Source organism: Oncorhynchus clarkii, chromosome 2, assembly GCF_045791955.1.
Source record: "Oncorhynchus clarkii lewisi isolate Uvic-CL-2024 chromosome 2, UVic_Ocla_1.0, whole genome shotgun sequence".
In the NCBI taxonomy this organism is placed as follows: Eukaryota; Metazoa; Chordata; class Actinopteri; order Salmoniformes; family Salmonidae; genus Oncorhynchus; species Oncorhynchus clarkii.
In genome coordinates this window covers 62,180,776-62,200,242 of record NC_092148.1, presented here as the reverse complement: position 1 = coordinate 62,200,242, position 19,467 = coordinate 62,180,776, and the positions used below count along the sequence as shown (strand labels likewise).

The following is a 19,467-nucleotide window of genomic DNA, read 5'->3' as shown; positions in this document are numbered from 1 at the left end:
ATGTCGTTTTGGAAAACGAGACATCATCCAATCACCGTAGACCTCAGAAGTGCCGGGGTAAAATGTATGTACGACGGGGGGAAAAATGAGATAAGCGCAAAATAACTGTTATAACTATTAGTTGTGGAACAAGGGAAAGGATAATTTGCTATCTAGGCATCTTGTAAGTTGTCCAGCTAATACGCGTTATAACTAGCAAGGAATGATACTAGTTATTGTAGTTATCCTGCTAGCTGATACTAGCACCATTCATCAGTACGCGGTCTGTCCTTGCCAAGCATGACACTAGCCAGTTTGCTAACGTGCTTTCCTTTGTACCTGTCTAACGTTAGCTAAATTAATGACTTATTTTAAAAATGTTGATGGCATAAAATGTGTAATTCGTATTTAAGTTTTTGTAGACAGTCATATCAAAATCTATTCGGAGGCTCACCACGATAGCAAGCTAGCCTAATAGCTAATCGTGCTAAGGGGGCATGCGCGCGTTGGGTTCGATTTTCTGACGACTGGGGAAAAGGGTAAGATTAGTTTGTACATGGTGTGGTCCGTGACAGATTCATAAACACTGATTTATATAGAACCAGTCCAGTGATCAGTCCTGGTCTGGAGAACATAATTACATACACTAACATTACATACAGCCTTTAATTATTTTTATTTAAAAAAAAGTTTTCATCAAGAATGTTTTGTGGTATCTGGAATGATTGATATCTCGAATCAGTCATTAGGCCTAAACAGCAGACAGTCAATGATTTGTTTAAATGACATGTTCCCAGCAAGGATTAGGATAGCTATCAGTCAGATTGTTACAGGCTAACTCAGCCTTACTTACAGGTTAGGTACTTGTTGGTGTATTATAGAGAATTTTCGACCAACCTTAACTTGGCAATAGCCTACTTCCTCAATTCCCAACTTCGAAGAAGACAACAAATGTTTTAGAAAACGCTCTGTCAATAAAGTTAAAAAACAAAACATTGCTCCATGAAGTCATCCAACAATGTGTAGGCCGCCATATTGTCTATTTAAAATATTTTCTCATTGTTCTCTGTGCTATGCCAAACTGTACCGATCTAATAACTCCTATCAGCCAGCTGGAACAGAGTAATGGTTTGACTAGGTAGTATTTTTAATAGTTAGGTTAGAGTCATGAAGACTGCATGCCATTAACCCAGTATAGTTATATTTGTTTTAATCCAGCCATCCTGTCTCTTGACTCCCAGTGGTTGCCATGGAAGCGGAGGGCTTTGGAGAACTCCTGCAGCAGGCAGAGCAGCTTGCAGCAGAGACTGAGGCCGTGTCTGAGCTTCCTCATGTTGAGAGGAACCTTCAGGAGATCCAGCAGGCTGGAGAGAGGCTACGCTCCCGCACCTTGACTCGAACATCACAAGACGCTGCTGATGTGAAAGCGTAAGTTCTCTCTTGGGTATCAGTCACTGATATTTTCTTATTGAGCACTGTTACATGCACACAATAATGATTGTGCATAGTCAGGTTAATATAATAGTTTGTTTAAAAGTTTACATGCTTTGCAAGAAGCACAATTTCTCTAATAATCCTGTTTATATGGACACATCTGAAATCAGGCTACTAATGGGACTTGTTATTTTGTGAAGACTATTTGATTCTGAGTTTGGACATATAAAGTTTGTATGTTTACTATTTCTAAGATGCATACTTTCAGTTTTTCCGAACTCACTTCACTTGTGCATAAGAGGAAGCCTGCGCTGCCTGGTGCTGGCACATTTGTAGATCAAATACACCACTGGAACGCCGATTAAACTGTTATCATGTCCTAATAATTCGGAAAGATTGTGCAGAAAATCAGGTGTTTTAAATCGGCTTATGCTTACTTTGATTATTACCGTACGACTGTTTAAGATAAGCAGAGTAAGGCGTTTACATGACTAATGCCATAATCAGTTTAATATCCAATTATTTGCATGTAAACATACTCATTGTAGAGATGATCTTCATAGTCTGTGATATTATTTTAAATCAGATTTGAAGTGTGGTCCTTTTCTAATAAACGTCTCTTTTATTATTTTATGATTTCCCCTGTCATGAATGAGTCTGGGGGTAGTAAGATTTTGATGTTACCTGCACAAAGCTCATCATTATGACTGGCTATTATTCAGATGACAATACATATGACTGCTTATAGGCTGCTTGCAATTACGTGATATTGTCACTATTGTGTGAGATAGTGGGCAGATGTTTCATCTTACATTGTCATCTGTATTTGTACTCTGGGACATCAAGTTTATGGGAGCTATCTTATGTTAGAGATGTGTAGCTCTGTGTTATGTTCTGCATTGCATTCAACTTACTTCATGCCCTCTAGAGCAGGGGTCCTCAAGTGCTATTTGAGGAGGTTCCAGTCACACAAATGTCCTAGGTGGCGAAGGTTCAGATAGAAATTGATTTCTCGGCGTAGTAACGAACCCCACCCTCGCAACCAATGCGACCCCAAATGCAGCAGTTTTAAGATACTTTCCTGCAATTCTACAAATCTTTCCATGTCTTATGTGTGTTTATATGATACCAGGGGTCGAAGCCCAACCGGACCTCGGTTCGCCTGAGTATGGGAGGCTCTAGAGGATAGTCTACTAAACAAATGGAATTTGCTGTTTCCTCTGTTCCCTGTAGGTCCATCCTCCTTGGGTCCAGAGGCCTGGACATCTTCCACATCTCCCAGCGTCTGGAGAGCCTGAGTGCTGCCACCACCTTTGAACCTCTAGAGCCAGTGAAGGACACTGACATCCAGGTATTCACACTCTCTTTACGATTGTGGGGCTGTTTGAGCTTTGGGCTACTTTTTCATCCACATCTGTCCTGTTGTATGTCAGGACCTTCACTTTTGTGTTTTTCAGAGTCAAGGGCAGCCAGGCAGGTGATGGTAATTAATGGTTTTTAGATTATGCTTTTAGTCAAACTGGCGGATTCATATCTGGTTCTGTTAATGTCACAGCTGAGGTTCACTGTGTAATGATTTTTATGCTAATAAGCAAAAGGCTGATGGATTCTGTTGGAGGATCTTTGCAGTCTCTTGCTGGTGGGAGGATTAGAAATGTTTTCTGTCTAGGGAAAGATGTCTGACAAGTGTATAGTGTCCAAATCTCTACTCATCGTTCTGTAGCCTATATCAAACCCACTGCCTGCAATGCTGAGTTTGTTGTTTAAATGCATTCACAAAAGTTAACTCAACATCCTTTAATTTTAATTATCTTCGGCCTATTTGATTCAAATTGGTGGCGATGTAGGGTTGTAAACTTTCCAGAAATCCTGGTTGGAGGATTCCTGATTTTCCCTTCTGATTCTTAATCCTCCAACGGAGGAATTTTGCTAGCATCAGAATTGGATTAATTGCTCTGCCTCAACTGATAAAAAATGCATTAAATAGAGCATTAATAAGATTCATAACTACCACATGTTAATATATTTAGAGTTGAAATAGGTCAAATGTGAATAGGGCTAATTTCTCAGAACATTTTTTGTAGGAATGTTGGTATTCCAAATTGCGGATAAAGATAGTTATTGCTTACCACCGTCTGTCACACGAATTTGGGCTCTAAGCCCTCAGACTCATGACTAGTGATTTGAAGAAAAAAACACAAAAAAAATGGACAAATATTTGTTGCCATTGTCAAAGTAATCAGAGGTCAGAAACAACCATACTTTTAATGGTTTCATATTATGGACTTACCCATTGATGTGATCTGTTCAGAACCAAAATAGATACATGGCATATTAGTGGGTTTCAAACCCTGTCCAGTGTTCTCTTAATCTGTGACTGTTATAGAGACCATGGGACCACACAGCCGTCAAACTGCTCAGGAAGGAGACGCGTTCTGTCTCCTAGAGATGAACGTACTTTGGTGCGAAAAGTGCAAATCAATCCCAGAACAACAGCAAAGGACCTTGTGAGGATGCTGAAGGAAACGGGTACAAAAGTATCTACAGTGGGGCAATAATTAGCAAATAAATTCATTAAAAATCCTACAATGTGATTTTCTGGAATTTTTTATCTCGTTTTGTCTGTCATAGTTGAAGTGTACCTAGATGAAAATTACAGGCCTCTCTCATCTTTTTAAGTGGGAGAACTGGCACAATTGACTAAATACTTTTTTGCCCCACTGTATATCCACAGTAAAACGAGTCCTATGTCGACATAACCCTAAAGGACGCTCAGCAAGGAAGAAGCCACTGCTCCAAAACCGGCATAAAAAAGCCAGACTACAGTTTGCAACTGCACATGGGGACAAAGATCCTCTGGTCTGATGAAATAAAAATAGAACTCTTTGGCCATCATGACCACGGTTATGTTTGGAGGAAAAAGGGGGAGGCTTGCAAGCCGAAGAACACCATTCCAACCATGAAGCACGGGGTTGGCAGCATCATGTTGTGGGAGTGCTTTGCTGCAGGAGGGACTGGTGCACTTCACAAAATAGATGGCATCATGAGGAAAGACAATTATGTGGATATATTGAAGCAACATCTCAAGACATCAGTCAGAAAGTTAAAGCTTGTTCGCAAATGGGTCTTCCAAATGGACAATGACCCCAAGCGTACTTCCAAAGTTGTGGCAAAATGGCTCAAGGACAACAAAGTCAAGGTATTGTAGTGGCCATCACAAAGCCCTGACCTCAATCCTATAGAAATTTGTGGGCAGAACTGAAAAATTGTGTGCGAGCAAGGAGTCCTACAATCCTGACTCATTTACACCAGCTCTGTCAGGAGGAATGGGCCAAAATTCACCCAACGTATTGTGGGAAGCTTGTGGAAGGCTACCTGAAATGTTTGACCCAAGTTAAACAATTTAAAGGCATTGCTACCAAATACTAATTGAGTGTATGTACATTCCTGGCCCACTGGGAATGTGATGAAAGAAATAAAAGCTGAAATAAATCATTCTCTAATATTACTGACATTTCACATTCTTAAAATAAAGTGGTGATCCTAACTGACCTAAGACAGGGAATTTTTAAATGTCAGGAATTGTGAAAAAATGAGTTTAAATGTATTTGGCTAAGGTGTATGTAAACTTCAGACTTAAACTGTACATATAAGATAAAAAAATAAGTATGTAAACATTATTAAAGTGACTGGTAGGGTTGCAAAGGATCAGAAACTTTCTGGTACATTTCTGGAATTCTTAAGCACTGGAATTTGGGGAATTTTGCTTAAATTCATCAAAAGGGTTAGCTTTTAACAGTGAACCTTTTTTTGTGGGAAACACATAAGGCAATTCTAGGTCTTGTGGCATATTTTGGTTAAACTATTCTCAATGCAATGGAATTGCAACCTCCTGCATGCACAGTGCATTCTTCCATCACATGTACAGCTGATTCTCAAGATCTTGCACACTAATGAGATGCTATTGAGCCCACACTACTACACATGCTTTCTGGTAAGTTATGATTACAATACTGGGTGGGGTGAATATATTTTATATGACATACATGATTTGTTGTTAACTAGTAAAGAGTAGTCTACAGCAAACAATTTAACAATTTCTGACCAATACAAGATGGGAACAATTGGTGGCCAAACGGGCAAATTATAGGCTTTTTCGCCTGACAATGAGCCATCCTCAAAGAGGTTGGACAGTGACAGTGACGATGAGTCTGATGTTCAAGGGGTGGACATTGAGGAGGTCCAGGGAGAAGACATGGAAGCCTGAGAGGAAGACAACCTTAACTTTAGTTTCTAGTCTATCATTTTACAGATGTATATTGAAAATGTTTTTGGGAGATGCGATGGATCAGTGTGGCGGCAGGGTAGCCTAGTGGTTAGAGCGTTGGACTAGTAACCGGAAGGTTGCAAGTTCAAACCCCCGAGCTGACAAGGTACAAATCTGTCGTTCTGCACCTGAACAGGCCGTCATTGAAAATAAGAATTTGTTCTTAACTGACTTGCCTAGTTAAATAAAGGTCAAATTAAATAAATACAAATATTTATTATATAAATAAATATTATATAAATATGTATAACTTTTGTTGTTCAGTGAAATTGTCCCGTGTGAAGAGTCAACATTTAATTAAAGTTCAATTCGTAACTAATTTGTATTTCTTTTCAATTGGAAGGATTTAATCATTTGCAATTGTCTACTTAAGATAAGGTAAAAGGTTTATGTTTCTGTCTCCAGATGATATGGGAAATATATCCAATGCAAAAACATCTACGTTTTAAGTAGTATTAATATTAATTTGCATATACTCCCGTTAATTCCCATATATTCCTGTTAATTCCCACGGAAAGTTTCCACCTCTGAATATTCCCTAAAATGTGCAAACCTATTGACTAGTGTTCCATTATTAAAGTGGCCAGTGATTCCAAGGACAGCAGCCTCTAAGGTGCAGGGTTGGTTAACCTGGTGGAAGCCGGCTAGCGATGGCTATTTAAGGGTCTGATGGCCTTGAGATAGAAGCTGTTTTTCAGTCTCTTGGTTCCAGCTTTGATGCACCTGTACTGACCTCGCCTTCTGGATGAGGTCAGGAACTTCTCCACTGTGGTCCCATCAATGTGGATAGGGGCGTGCTCCCTCTGCTGTTTCCTGAAGTCCGCGATCAGCTCCTTTTTTCTGTTGACGTTGCGTGAGAGGTTATTTTCCTGGCACTGCTCTCCCGGGGTCCTCACCTCCTCCCTGTAGGCTGTCTCGTTGTTGTAGGTAATCAGGCCTACTACCGTTATGGCGTCTGAAAACTTGATGATTGAGTTGGAAGTGTGCGTGGCCACGTAGTCATGGGTGAACGGAGTACAGTACAGGAGGGGGTTGAGCACGCACCCCTGTGTTGAGGATCAGCGAAGTAGAGGTGTTGTTTCCTACCTTCACCGCCTGGTGGTGGCCCGTCAGGAAGTTCAGGACCCAGTTGCACAGGGTGGGGTTCAGACCCAGGGCCCCAAGCTTAATGATGAGCTTGGAGGGTAATATGGTGTTGAATGTTGAGGTATAGTCAATGATCAGCATTCTTACATAGGTATTCCTGTTTTTCAGATGGGATAGGGTAGTGTGCAGTGCGATGGTGATTGTATCATCTGTGACTATTGGGGCGGTAAGCAAATTTAAGTGTCAGGTAAGGTAGAGGTGATATGATCCTTAACTAGCCCCTCCAAGCACTTCATGATGACAGAAGTGAGTGCTACGGGGCGATAGTCGTTTAGTTCAGTTACCTTTGCTTTCTTGGGTACAGGAACAATGGTGGCCATCTTGAAGCATGTGGGGACAGGAGACTGGGATAGGGAGAGATTGAATATGTCCGTAAGCACTCCAGCCAGCTGGTCTGCACATGCTCTGAGGACGGGGCAAGGGATGCCCTCTGGGCCGCCAGCCTTGCGAGGGTGAACACCCTTAATGTCTTACTTACGTCGGCCACGGAGAAGGAGAGCCCACTGTCCTTGGAAGCGGGCCGCATCGGTGGCACTTTATCATCCATGCAGGCGAAGAAGGGTTTTAGTTTGTCCGGGAGGACGATGTCAGTGTGTCTGGTTTTCCCTTTGTCGTCCGTCTGTAGACTTTGCCACATAGGTCTCGTGTCTGAGCCGTTGAATTGCGACTCCACTTTGTCTCTGCACTGACGTTTTGCCTGTTTGATTGCCTTATGGAGGTATTAACTACACTGTTTGTATTCGGCCATATTCCCAGTCACCTTGCCAGGGTTAAATACGGTGGTTCACGTTTTCAGTTTACCCGCAAATGCTGCCATCTATCCACGGTTTCTGGTTTGGGTAGGTTTAAAAGTCACAGTGGGTACAACATCTCCTATACATTTCCTGACGACAATTGTGTTACATCAACGGATGATGTTTCTGCAAATCTGAATCTATTTAGTGGGAACAGTCTCCGATGAGGAATAGAAGATGAGGAGAATAATCTCCAGTCAGTATACAGTATGTTGAAATATAATAAGAAAAAGATGTTTAGCACCATTACTAAACAGTTATTCCATTGTGTTAGTGGCCTTCAGACTGTAGGGCCGGGACGGTACTAGTATCGCAATATTTTTTCCATGAAAACATGAAGCAGACTAAACTCTTTGGTCCTTTAAAAACCTGCTTTATGTAAAATATTGTGTGCTATAGCTTTGAAAATAAATGCATGTGACTGGATGACAACATAATGTTTGTTTCCAACATTAGGGCTGTTTTCCTAAAGAAGTTAAATCAATTTTGTATTCTGTTTCCTTGCCGCGATACTAACGGGTATCACGATACTGGTATCGTTCCGGCCATGGAGGGGCTGCCATCCTCTGGCCACTCCCAGACCGTCAAACTATAACATACAATATTCTCTCTTGCACTTAACTGGGTAAAAAGACATTGACACTACAATATTTATTTTAGCAGTGTTGATAATATTGCAAAATCAAATGCATTGATTAGCCTGTTCTAGATGAGGTTGCATCCACACCATAAGAAAATTATGATTCCAATTAGGCCTTTAACATGGGCTGAGTGGGTCTCTGAGCGGGGATGGGAAGGCCACAGATAGTCGAGGAATGAGTGGGGTGTTGTATTGATCTCCTCATTTTCTGATGACCCCAGTGCTCCCTCTCCATAATCTTCAACCTGACGTGTGGTGGGCCGGCCGGGTGGAGCCTTGGTTTTACTGGAAGTGCACTTAGCCTCTTGGCAGGATTTAACCAGGCCCTTTTAGCTGGACTCAGTTGAGTGCTTGGGCCAGACACAGTGGGAAGTGGCTGGCCTTCTACTGTACTGTACTCCCTATCCACTATGCATAGTTGTATTTCTGTCTATTTTTCACATGATAGTTTTCATAGGTTTCCAAAACGTATGTTCCATTAATTGCCTATGTGGCCTTGCTGTATAAAGCCACAATTACTCTCACATTACTGGTGGCTCATGTGTTAACCTCAAGGGCGGGGAGCCTTTGTAAAGTTTAGTCAAGGTACAGAAAAGCTATTAGATTGATTGTTCTCAAACTGGGGGACAATGAAATTCACTTTTCTCAAATAGCCTATGTTACAATACAAACGGTGTGTTCCTTGATTGCTAAGTAATATATCTGTCATACCTAGCCTATGTATTGCCAACCTTTGAGCTATTCATTGATCACGACAATTAGGCCGGGAAATTATACTTGTATGTAGTATATGAGGTGGTACTGATTTGACATTCTCCCCATTGTCTGCACTGCATCCATGGCGTGGTCTTTTCAGTAGCCTAGGCACTGGTGATAATATTGTGTGGTGTTTTTTACATTGAGCGTGATTGCACTCTGTAGTACTTACTGTATGTTCATGTGCTGAAGGGTTAGCTTGGCTAACACAAAGGAAAAGCTGGATGCTGATGAGGCGTAGCCTCTATCTCTATGTGGGTGGCTCAGAGAGGGGAATTAAGGTGTGAATGATGTCTGTAGTATACATGGTTGCGAATGCATATGATTTATGTAGCCTACTCTGCATTTTTGGCCATTTGTTATATTTGTATGTGTTGATGTGGGTCACATCAGTGAGGATGGAGACAAAGGAAAACAATTTGAGGGTGAGAAAGGGGTGATAGAAATAACCAAGGGAAAGATGGAGAGAAAGAGGGAGCAATAAGAGAAACGATGGACAGAATAAAACCCAAAGGAAAATAAAATAGGGGTGAGAGAGAGGAAAAAGAGTGGAATGATAAAATGGCAGAGAAGTATTTCTCTCCTGCTCTGTTTCTCTATTCCATCTTTTTCTGCTCCTCCTGTCTCTCCCTCCCCCTCTTTTTTCTGAGAGCAGCTATAGTGATGGCATGCATTCTCTTGACAGAGTCTGATAAGCGCAGCTGCTGCTACAGCAGACTTTGGGAAAATAGCTTCACATGTGCAGCCTGTGTCTTGGTCTGTGCAGCCTGTGTCTTGGTTTGTGCAGCCTGTGTCTTGGTCTGTGCAGCCGTGGACTTGGTGTATACCCCCCTGAGAAGCCACTGCACCCTTCTCATTAACTAAACATGACTCTTAAGAGGATTATTAGCCCACTTTCTGGACAGGATGTCGGAAGCCATCAGCAGAGGGAGAGAAAATCCATTACATTAATTGCATTGCGCTGGGGGAGGAGGGAAAAAGAGTATGATGCATATGTATAAAAGGAAGAAATGAGTGGTACTGAGAGAAGAGGACAGCAGGGATGCTGGAAAGAAGCAGGCGGCGGGGAAGGATCTACTGATGGAGAGGGAAGACCTGTGAGGTTGAGTGATCACTCCTCCTTGATCGCCCCCCCTGTGTCTGAGGGATGACTTGGTACAGTCCTCCAACAATAAAACAGCCTACAGTAACCCTTCATGTGGTACATATCTGGGTTCACACCAGTGGCCCACATTGCGTGAGGAAGGTGCAGCATCTGCGATGCCAGCCCGTCGGAGGGTCCGAAAACGCCCCAGAATGGCTCCGGCTCAGTTCTTCAGCTGGAGAGACGGGGCAGAGTGTTTAGTGTCAGGCATAGGTCTGTCTACGCCTGGCTACCTGCGCCTCTTCTCTCTCCCTGCCTGGAGCATGAGTAAGTATTGCCTCCACACACAGACCCACTGCGCTCATACATCTGCTCTGTCTGTCACCTTCTCTTTACTTTTCCTTGCTTCCTGTCACTCTGTCTGTGACTATGGAGATGATAACGATGATTATGGTGGTGTTCACTTAAATGAATGCTTATTCTCTACACAGGAAGTGGTGGCACAAGGGTGGGGTTTCACCTCCCGTACTCCACTCATTGTCTCAGAGTAAATGAAGATGAGCTGCAGGTTTTTAGCTACTGACCCGTCACATGTAGTTTTTTTATTATCTCTGTGGAACTGCTGAGCAGCATTACACTAAGGGAAAATCTTGAAACAGAGTTGAACAAATCCAGATGACAGATCATTTATTTTAAGATGTTATAGAATGCTTTCTGTTTGTGGTGGTGTAATCATGTGCAGACAGTACAATTACGATCATTTGTGAATTAAAAATGCATCATTTTTGAACCCGTAGATTGCTTTAGACTGCTCGTTTGACCGAGCCGTGCCAAATATTGTATGTGCGCATGTATGTGACACGTATCAGCATCGTGTTATGGAGCATGTGTAACGTGTGTATTTGTTCCTATGCAGTACCTTTTCTTTTCTTGAGTTCTACTTTAGTAAACAATAGTGAATGTTTTCTGTTCTTGCAAAACCTAAGCAGTATACGCAATACAAATTGTGAGGGACAATGCAATTATCTAGAAGGTTCTAGAGATTCAGACACGCTGGCTATATTGGGTTACATACTGCATATGTATATTTTGCTGGATAAATGCCATGAATATAAGATCCAGGGAGTTTACAGCTTCTTTGTGCGTTACTCATGGAGTTTAGAGATTCTATTGTTGCCTAAATATGAAATGATGGCCTACAGTGTATGATTTCAATTAAGGTTTATTTGGAAATTCATTAATTGCTGAAAATGCGGATAAGTTCCCCCTCCCTTTTGGACCCTTCGCTTCCTGGAAACCATAGACTGAAACGCATTATCTGTTTTATTCTTCACACAATGCCACATCATTAGGAATGTATACATTTATTCAGATTTCTCCTCTTTGTATGTCTTGCTGTGTGTGGAGACATGACCTGAGCTCTCCTGGTATATAAATAGCTCCATTGTCAGCTCCTAGGGTGCAAACTGGGTAGAACCTGTTTCATTTGGAGAGCAGAATCTCCTGAGGGGGGCGCTCCTCTCTGCCACAGACGACAGGAGGATGGGAGGACCCAGCACAATGACTGAGCAAGAAATGTAATTGGCAAGATACAGCAGGAAATCATCATTTGATTTATCTATTGAATAGAGGATAGTTACTGCTCTTGTGATACTGAAAAGCCCCCCCCTCGGCTCTCTCCGCACTGTGCATTTACTCTTGTCATTTGACGGTCGGCTGCTGAAGAAGTAATAAGTCAATGATAATTTATAGCTATCAGTCAAGACGCGGACGGCTGCCACTCTGATGTCTGGTGATGTGATGGAGTGGACAGACAGGGGCGAGGGTTTGAGCCTGTGGCAAGGGGGAGGGCTGTGGTGCTGAAGCAGCTGTGAGGGGGAAGGGGGATGCTGCTCCGTCCGTCCTGGAGATGACGGGCGCCAAGACCGAGACGGTTTGCAGGAAAAGGCCCATTATCTGAAAGAATGCATAGGCTGCTATATATTATTATATATCCTATTGACACCTGTAAAAGGACCGAACTGGCTTAGTTTTACTCTTTTTTTTTTGTTGCCTAGTCTGCCGTTTCTGAATGTTCACATTTCTATAGTATCTCCAAATGTTAGACGAGGAAGTGTACATGTGTGCCTGCAGGCCTTAAAGCCCCCATGCCATCTTTTAAAATCCCTATGTCAAATGTATCACTTTTTTTCATGAAAATAGCTCCAAATATAGATTTGATCATTTATTTCCATGAGCTTCCTTTTGCTATTGAAATGCTCAGTCTGATCGTGTTGATACAAATGTAAATATATTTACATACTCAGCCCTGATTGGCGGATAGTATCGTCTAATCGTCTAGAGCCTACCCTGCTTACCCTTTCAAAGTAGGAGCATACATATGCAAATAAAAGATTACTGGTCATTGGTCAGACTAATTAGATCAGATTGTGATGTGCTTTGGGCCAAGAACTTTATTCCCCCTCAACAGGCCATAATTCCAGTTGTTTTTTATTTATTCAAAAAGCTCTAAAGGGGAATGATCATTTCTACAATTTCAGTGTTATTTCAACCTCCTAGTGTGAAAATAAAATAACACATTAAAGTGCACTGGATTGCCCCTTTTAATCGCAAACTCAAGTATGACATTACCCTATTCAGCTTTGAAAATGTCACGTCTGCATAAAAGGTAATTCCTCTCCAAAAGGCATGAGACTGTCTCTTATGTAACCGACTCTTATGGAATATGGACAGCAACTATAGGCTAAATTATCAGATTTTTAGGGCAAGTTAGTGTCCTCACATTGTGGAAGGGTGTGGCCGGTGTTTAGCCTAGATTATATTAAGACATTGTCCAGTATCACAGAGGATGGGCTTAGTGAGAGTGACATCCATTGTGATGACTGTCAGTGTCTTATCACGGTATCTGTGTCATTGTGGCAGGCTGGTGGCCACTATGCGTCAAAGTCATGGGCTTGGCTTTGGTTACTCACGATCCACAATGGATCTGTGGATGATTTCATCACCACCATTTGGCATACAGTAAGCTAGCTCTTATTCTTGCCCATAGCCAACCCCACCCTGATTTAGATGCATTGACCCCTCCACCACCGCCCTGTTCTACATCTTTGCAGTATGTGTGGGTGTGTGAGTTTCATTCCCCCTGCCACTCTGGCTGCCTGGTGCAAGCCTACAGCTCTACTCTGAGGGCGGTTCTGCCTGTTCTGGGTACAAAATGTTTTCTCTTCGTGCATCGAAGGGAGCGGAGGCTGTTTCTCTGCCCTCCAAAGTGTACATTAATTAGCTTACTCTGTAAGGGATGAGCACAGTCTACAGTGTGCAAATTTGCTCATTAACCTCATTATGCTGTTAACTTGAAAACAAGAGGTCAATTTTAGGTGTGTAGGTATTGTAACCGCAATAGTACTGCCATTTTTGGGGGGTACTGAATGGTAAGCTTGCTATATCACAATTTTGACCGCAGACGGACATTGTACATTTTAGTCTTTAAGATGCATCCATCCATCTCTTGTATATGATGTTAGCCAGTTGAATGTAGATGCTGATGAATGTCAGCCCACTGGAGTTTGTTCCCTAAGGAAATTGAAAATGGGATTATATGGGGACAAAGGGCCAGGTGCTGTGAGTCTAATCGGCTGGTGCTTATCAGTCAGGCTGTTGAAATAACTGTAAAATGCCTTGATGGGCTCTGGGTTTTTGCTCTGTTGAACTGTTTGGGATTGGTCGATGGGCTGGAGCTGTATAGAATGAGCATGAAAATGTCTTAACGCTTGAGAAGATATGTAACATAAGTTATTTTTGAATGTTTAGAATGCCAGGTCTGGAGGAGGCTTCTACGGGCTACGCCCTGATTGTTAGCTTCTCCCATTTTTAGCACAGCGATCATGATGATGATAGTTCTTTCTTCTCCTTAGGAGCCCTTGCAGCTAGCGTCTTGCAGGAGCCGTGTATGTGTGTGTGGTCAAGTGGAAAGTAGGCTAGATTCGGTCTAACCTCCAGCCATTTCTCTCCTTCCAGGGCTTTCTGAAGAATGAGAGGGACAATGCGCTGCTCTCTGCCATCGAGGAGTCACGTCGCAGGGTAGGTGGCGCACTCTCCTCTGACTAGTTGCCATGACCACACCCTCATTGCACCCCATGTCCACATCTAATAATCCCATTTGTTTTACATTTTCTTTTACATACCCGATGAATAGATGGGACAGATATGTTTCGATCATAGATTGTATCTCCTAACTTTTCTCTCTGACAGCTTGGCATACCTAATTTTCAAATACGTACGCTATATTTTCAATCAGTCTCACTTTTGAATAAAAATAATAAACCCATACCCTCGGTTGCCAATCATGATTTGCTCACCTTGTTCCGATTAAACCCTTAGCCTATTATCTTTCTAAAATGGTTTCCTCTGCATGACTTCAGAGCGGCTTTAATTAGGAACCGTTCCAATTATCATCCTCTGTCCCGGTGGGAATGAGAGAGAATCCAGAGACCTTGTCTATTTCTTGTCTAATCTGTTCTTGGCTAAATCTGGACCAGCCATGAATGCAGACCCATTTAGCTTCACAATCCCATCCCTCCACACACCCAGGCATCACAGGGCGTGACCCAGTTTGACGAGCCCGCCCAAGTCCCAGATCTCACTTTCACTGTGTGGGGCCCCAGGATACCTGCATGGGTGACTGTGGTGATTGGAGGTGTTTATTGTGCACAGATATCTCTCATGGCGAGAGGTTTTGCAGTGTTAGCTATTTTTAACAAATCACAAGCTCTCTATCCCATTTATGCAACCTAGCCTGGTTCTCTCAAATTCTTTCAAATGGTTCTGTCCAAGTTACATTTTTATTTTTCTCTCTCTATTTTGTGCTCACATGTTCTTGTTTTCTGTCAGACGTTCCTCTTGGCAGAGGAGTACCACCGCGAGTCCATGCTGGTTCAGTGGGAGCAGGTGAAGCAGAGAGTACTGCACACCCTGTTGGGAGCAGGGGAAGATGCTCTGGACTTCAGCCAAGACATAGAGGTCAGTCTCCAGATATCATTTCTATACTTAATATATGATTTGCACACATTTAGAAAAATACACACTCGTCAAAAACTGATACTAACCCACATGGATGTTGCGAAATTCAATAACCACCTCCAATTTGCAAGAATTTCCATAAAAAATGGATACGTTTCCAAAAAAAAGATATGGAAAGTACTGTTTTTAATAATGGATGAAGAAAAGCCACATTCGGCTTTGGTTTTCCAACATGTTATCGGTCTTTACCAAAGCAAGCTTGGTTTTATGCAGACAGCTTTGTTTAGGAAAACCTTCAGGGCTCCATCTACTGTATTTAGCACAGTAGCTACATTGCTTTCCTAAACTGTAGCTCTGGCACATTCTACAGTGTGTGTTGGAGTTGACACTTTGATTTTTGGGGGGATTTTGTCCTTCTCTGTGCTTAATGCATTATTATCCAACAGTTCAATTGTCCATGTCTGACCTGCTGTTCACTCCCTATGTCAGAAACACACCCTCTACTGTGTTCAGTTCTTGCTCATATGCTCTCCTCTTATAATGCCATGTCTCATACAGCCTTATACTGCATTATACCATGGCATTCTTGAATACTTGTTTCTGATTGGCTTGAAGGGCATTCTAGAGCGTGCATTATTTCCTTGTAATGCGCTGTATATTTGCACGGTAGAATTCAATGGCTATAGTTCTTACATGTTCTATGTTTGAGCTGCTTTTGAAAGCAAAAGTCGAATTAAAAACATTGGCATTGTTGAATTAGATTTTCATAATGGCAAGCTAGGACTGATGGTTTGTTTAGCTAAACTAGCAAGTCTGTTTGGTTATCACGGCAACTACTGCAACTATCTAGCAAACTTGCTAGCTACTTCGGTGGATTTTGAACACTTTTAGTGGAACATGTGCACATTTCTACTGGCAAAGGAACACATTTCTACTGGCAAATAAGCAAATTAACGCATTTCTACTGGCAAATAAGCAAATGAACGCATTTCTACTGGCAAATAAGCAAATGAACACATTTCTACTGGCAAAATGAACACATTTCTACTGGCAAATGAACACATTTCTAGTTGGCAAATGAACACATTTCTACTGGCAAATGAACACATTTCTAGTTGGCAAATGAACACATTTCTACTGGCAAATGAACACTTTTCTACTGGCAAATGAACACATTTCTACTGGCAAATGAACACATTTCAACTGGCAAATGAACACATTTCTACTGGCAAATAAGCAAATGAACACATTTCTACAGGCAAATGAACACATTTCTACTGGCAAATGAACACATTTCTACTAGCAAATGAACACATTTCTACTAGCAAATGAACACATTTCCACTAGCAAATGAACACATTTCCACTGGCAAATGAACACATTTCCACTGGCAAATGAACACATTTCCACTGGCAAATGAACACATTTCCACTGGCAAATAAGCAAATGAACACATTTCTACTAGCAAATGAACACATTTCTACTGGCAAATAAGCAAATGAACACATTTCTACTAGCAAATGAACACATTTCCACTGGCAAATGAACACATTTCTACTGGCAAATAAGCAAATGAACACATTTCTACTGGCAAATTAACACATTTCTACTGGCAAATTAACACATTTCTAGTTAGCAAATGAACACATTTCTAGTTGGCAAATGAACACATTTCTAGTTGGCAAATGAACACATTTCTAGTTGGCAAATGAACACATTTCTAGTTGGCAAATGAACACATTTCTAGTTGGCAAATGAACACATTTCTAGTTGGCAAATGAACACATTTCTACTGGCAAATGAACACATTTCTACTGGCAAATGAACACATTTCTACTGGCAAATGAACACATTTCTACTGGCAAATGAACACATTTCTAGTTGGCAAATGAACACATTTCTAGTTGGCAAATGAACACATTTCTAGTTGGCAAATGAACACATTTCCACTGGCAAATGAACACATTTCCACTGGCAAATAAGCAAATTAACACATTTCTACTGGCAAATGAACACATTTCTACTGGCAAATGAACACATTTCTACAGGTAAATAAGCAACTGAACACATTTCTACTGGCAAAATGAACACATTTCTACTGGCAAATGAACACATTTCTACTGGCAAATAAGCAAATTAACACATTTCTACAGGCAAAATGAACACATTTCTACTGGCAAATGAACACATTTCTACTGGAAAATAAGCAAATGAACACATTTCTAGTGGCAAATGAACACATTTCTAGTTAGCAAATTAATTTCTAGTTAGCAAATGAACACATTTCTAGTTGGCAAATGAACACATTTCTAGTTGGCAAATGAACACATTTCTAGTTGGCAAATGAACACATTTCTACTGGCAAATGAACACATTTCTACTGGCAAATGAACACATTTCTACTGGCAAATAAGCAAATGAACACATTTCTACTGGCAAATAAGCAAATGAACACATTTCTAGTTGGCAAATGAACACATTTCTAGTTGGCAAATGAACACATTTCTAGTTGGCAAATGAACACATTTCTACTGGCAAATGAACACATTTCTACTGGCAAATGAACACATTTCTACTGGCAAATAAGCAAATGAACACATTTCTACTGGCAAATGAACACATTTCTACTGGCAAATGAACACATTTCTACTAGCAAATGAACACATTTCTAGTTGGCAAATGTGTTAAATTATAGCCATGGTATAAAAGGGATAATCAACTCGGGGTTCTAAGTGTTCTCTGGAAAATAATGCAACTCCGTGGAAAGTCAGTTCCACTCACACAACTTCCACGTCGTTCACGCTTTCCATAGAACGCATAGCCCCTCGTTGATTATCCCTTACCTAGACAACCCTCTACGTTGAACATACATTGTATGGGTGTGTCCCTTTTGTTCTGAAGAATGCAAGGTCGATCTGGATAAATGTTTGTGCGTGTGCGTGCTCGCATTTAGAATGTGTCTGCATTCAAGCGTGAACTTTGTTCACAATGGCTTTCACGCTACATTGGTCATGACTTTACAATTATGAGCAACCAAGCGAACACTCTTCACTCTTCTTAGGTTTTCCATTTCCTTTACCTTTTTCTATTTAGTCAGAAATCACTTCTGTATTTTTACATTCACGTACATACGGTAGTCATGATTCGTCTCCCTGTGTGTCTGTGTTGCAGCCCAGCTTTGTGAGTGACGCAGGAGTTCCTGGACGGAGTGCTCTTGACAGCGTGGAGGTGGCCTATGGACGACAGGTCAGTAATTTGGCTTGACGCTGATTGCGCTGCAGTACCGCTTAGAACGATTAGCCTGAGATACCTACAGTAAATGGCCCAAAAGGGAAGTGCAGTCCTCAATTAATCTAATTTCAAATGTTTAAAGATGTGAATCACCAAAACCCATCCTCTCTTGTGTATTTTACATATTTCCCTATGTTATGATTTTAGACTTCAATAGGCTGTAATACATCCAGTCAGCCTGGAGCTAAGTGCCCTGGAACCTTACTTTTGTGTGTATAAAGTAGTTGTTGTGGAATTGTTAGATTTCTTGTTAGATATTACTGCACTGTCGGAACTAGAAGCACAAGCATTTTGCTACACTCGCATTAACATCTGCTAGCTATGTGAATGTGACCAATAAAATTTGATTTGATTTGACCTCATGAGCTGAATGGAAGCACATCCTCAGTCAGGATGCAGCTGCACTCTAGTCCACTTCATAGTAATGGGGTCATGCTAAGCAAGGCAGCAACAGATCAGATAAATTGATTAGCTGAAAGAGCCAGGGCATGCTGGGTAATTTCTCTGCCCCACTTCACAGGTGTAGGATAGTCTGTCTCGTCCTCTCCAGTCTGTACATTCTGGGTGAAAGAGGAAAGCGTCTGCTGGTAAAAGAGGACATAATGTGTCGCCACATCGCCTGCAGTGTCATCTTCCACAGGTCTTTGTGGTCTCCTTTGATGACCTCCTGAATGTTTTCGTCCTTTTTGTTCTATTTTTCGTCATCCATCACTTTACTATGCGATCGTAGCCCCCCCGGGTGACTGGATCGTGGTGATGGGGTGGCATTAGTGCTGAAACAGTCGCCATTCAGTCTGTCAGCACTGATCACTCTCCTCTGCTCCATCAGTGTTTTCTCTCCTTTTATTGTCCCTCAGATCTATGTTTTTAATGAGAAGATAGTGAATGGACATGTCCAGCCCAACCTGGGAGACCTCTGTGCCTCAGTGGCAGACAGCCTGGATGACAAGGTAAGTCCCAGCTGATCCACGTCTCCATTCCACATTATTATCCCCCC

General features: G+C 41.7%; 1 protein-coding gene across 6 annotated transcripts in view; it reads left to right on the top strand.

Moving 5' to 3' along the window:
* The window catches only part of LOC139371236 (nuclear pore complex protein Nup93), a 31,796-nt gene continuing 12,329 nt past the window's right edge, over window positions 1–19,467 (top strand). For 2 of the 6 annotated variants that reach the window (XM_071111496.1, XM_071111466.1), the window contains exons 1-7: window positions 30–163; window positions 1,221–1,407; window positions 2,647–2,764; window positions 14,178–14,240; window positions 15,051–15,179; window positions 18,351–18,425; window positions 19,328–19,420. In XM_071111496.1, the coding sequence (XP_070967597.1) occupies window positions 1,229–1,407; window positions 2,647–2,764; window positions 14,178–14,240; window positions 15,051–15,179; window positions 18,351–18,425; window positions 19,328–19,420 (657 nt within the window). In that variant the 5' untranslated portion in view covers window positions 30–163; window positions 1,221–1,228. Of the gene's footprint in view, window positions 519–1,220; window positions 1,408–2,646; window positions 2,765–14,177; window positions 14,241–15,050; window positions 15,180–18,350; window positions 18,426–19,327; window positions 19,421–19,467 lie in introns of all 6 variants that reach the window. The other 4 variants (XM_071111458.1, XM_071111485.1, XM_071111506.1 and 1 more) reach the window with 4 other exon arrangements.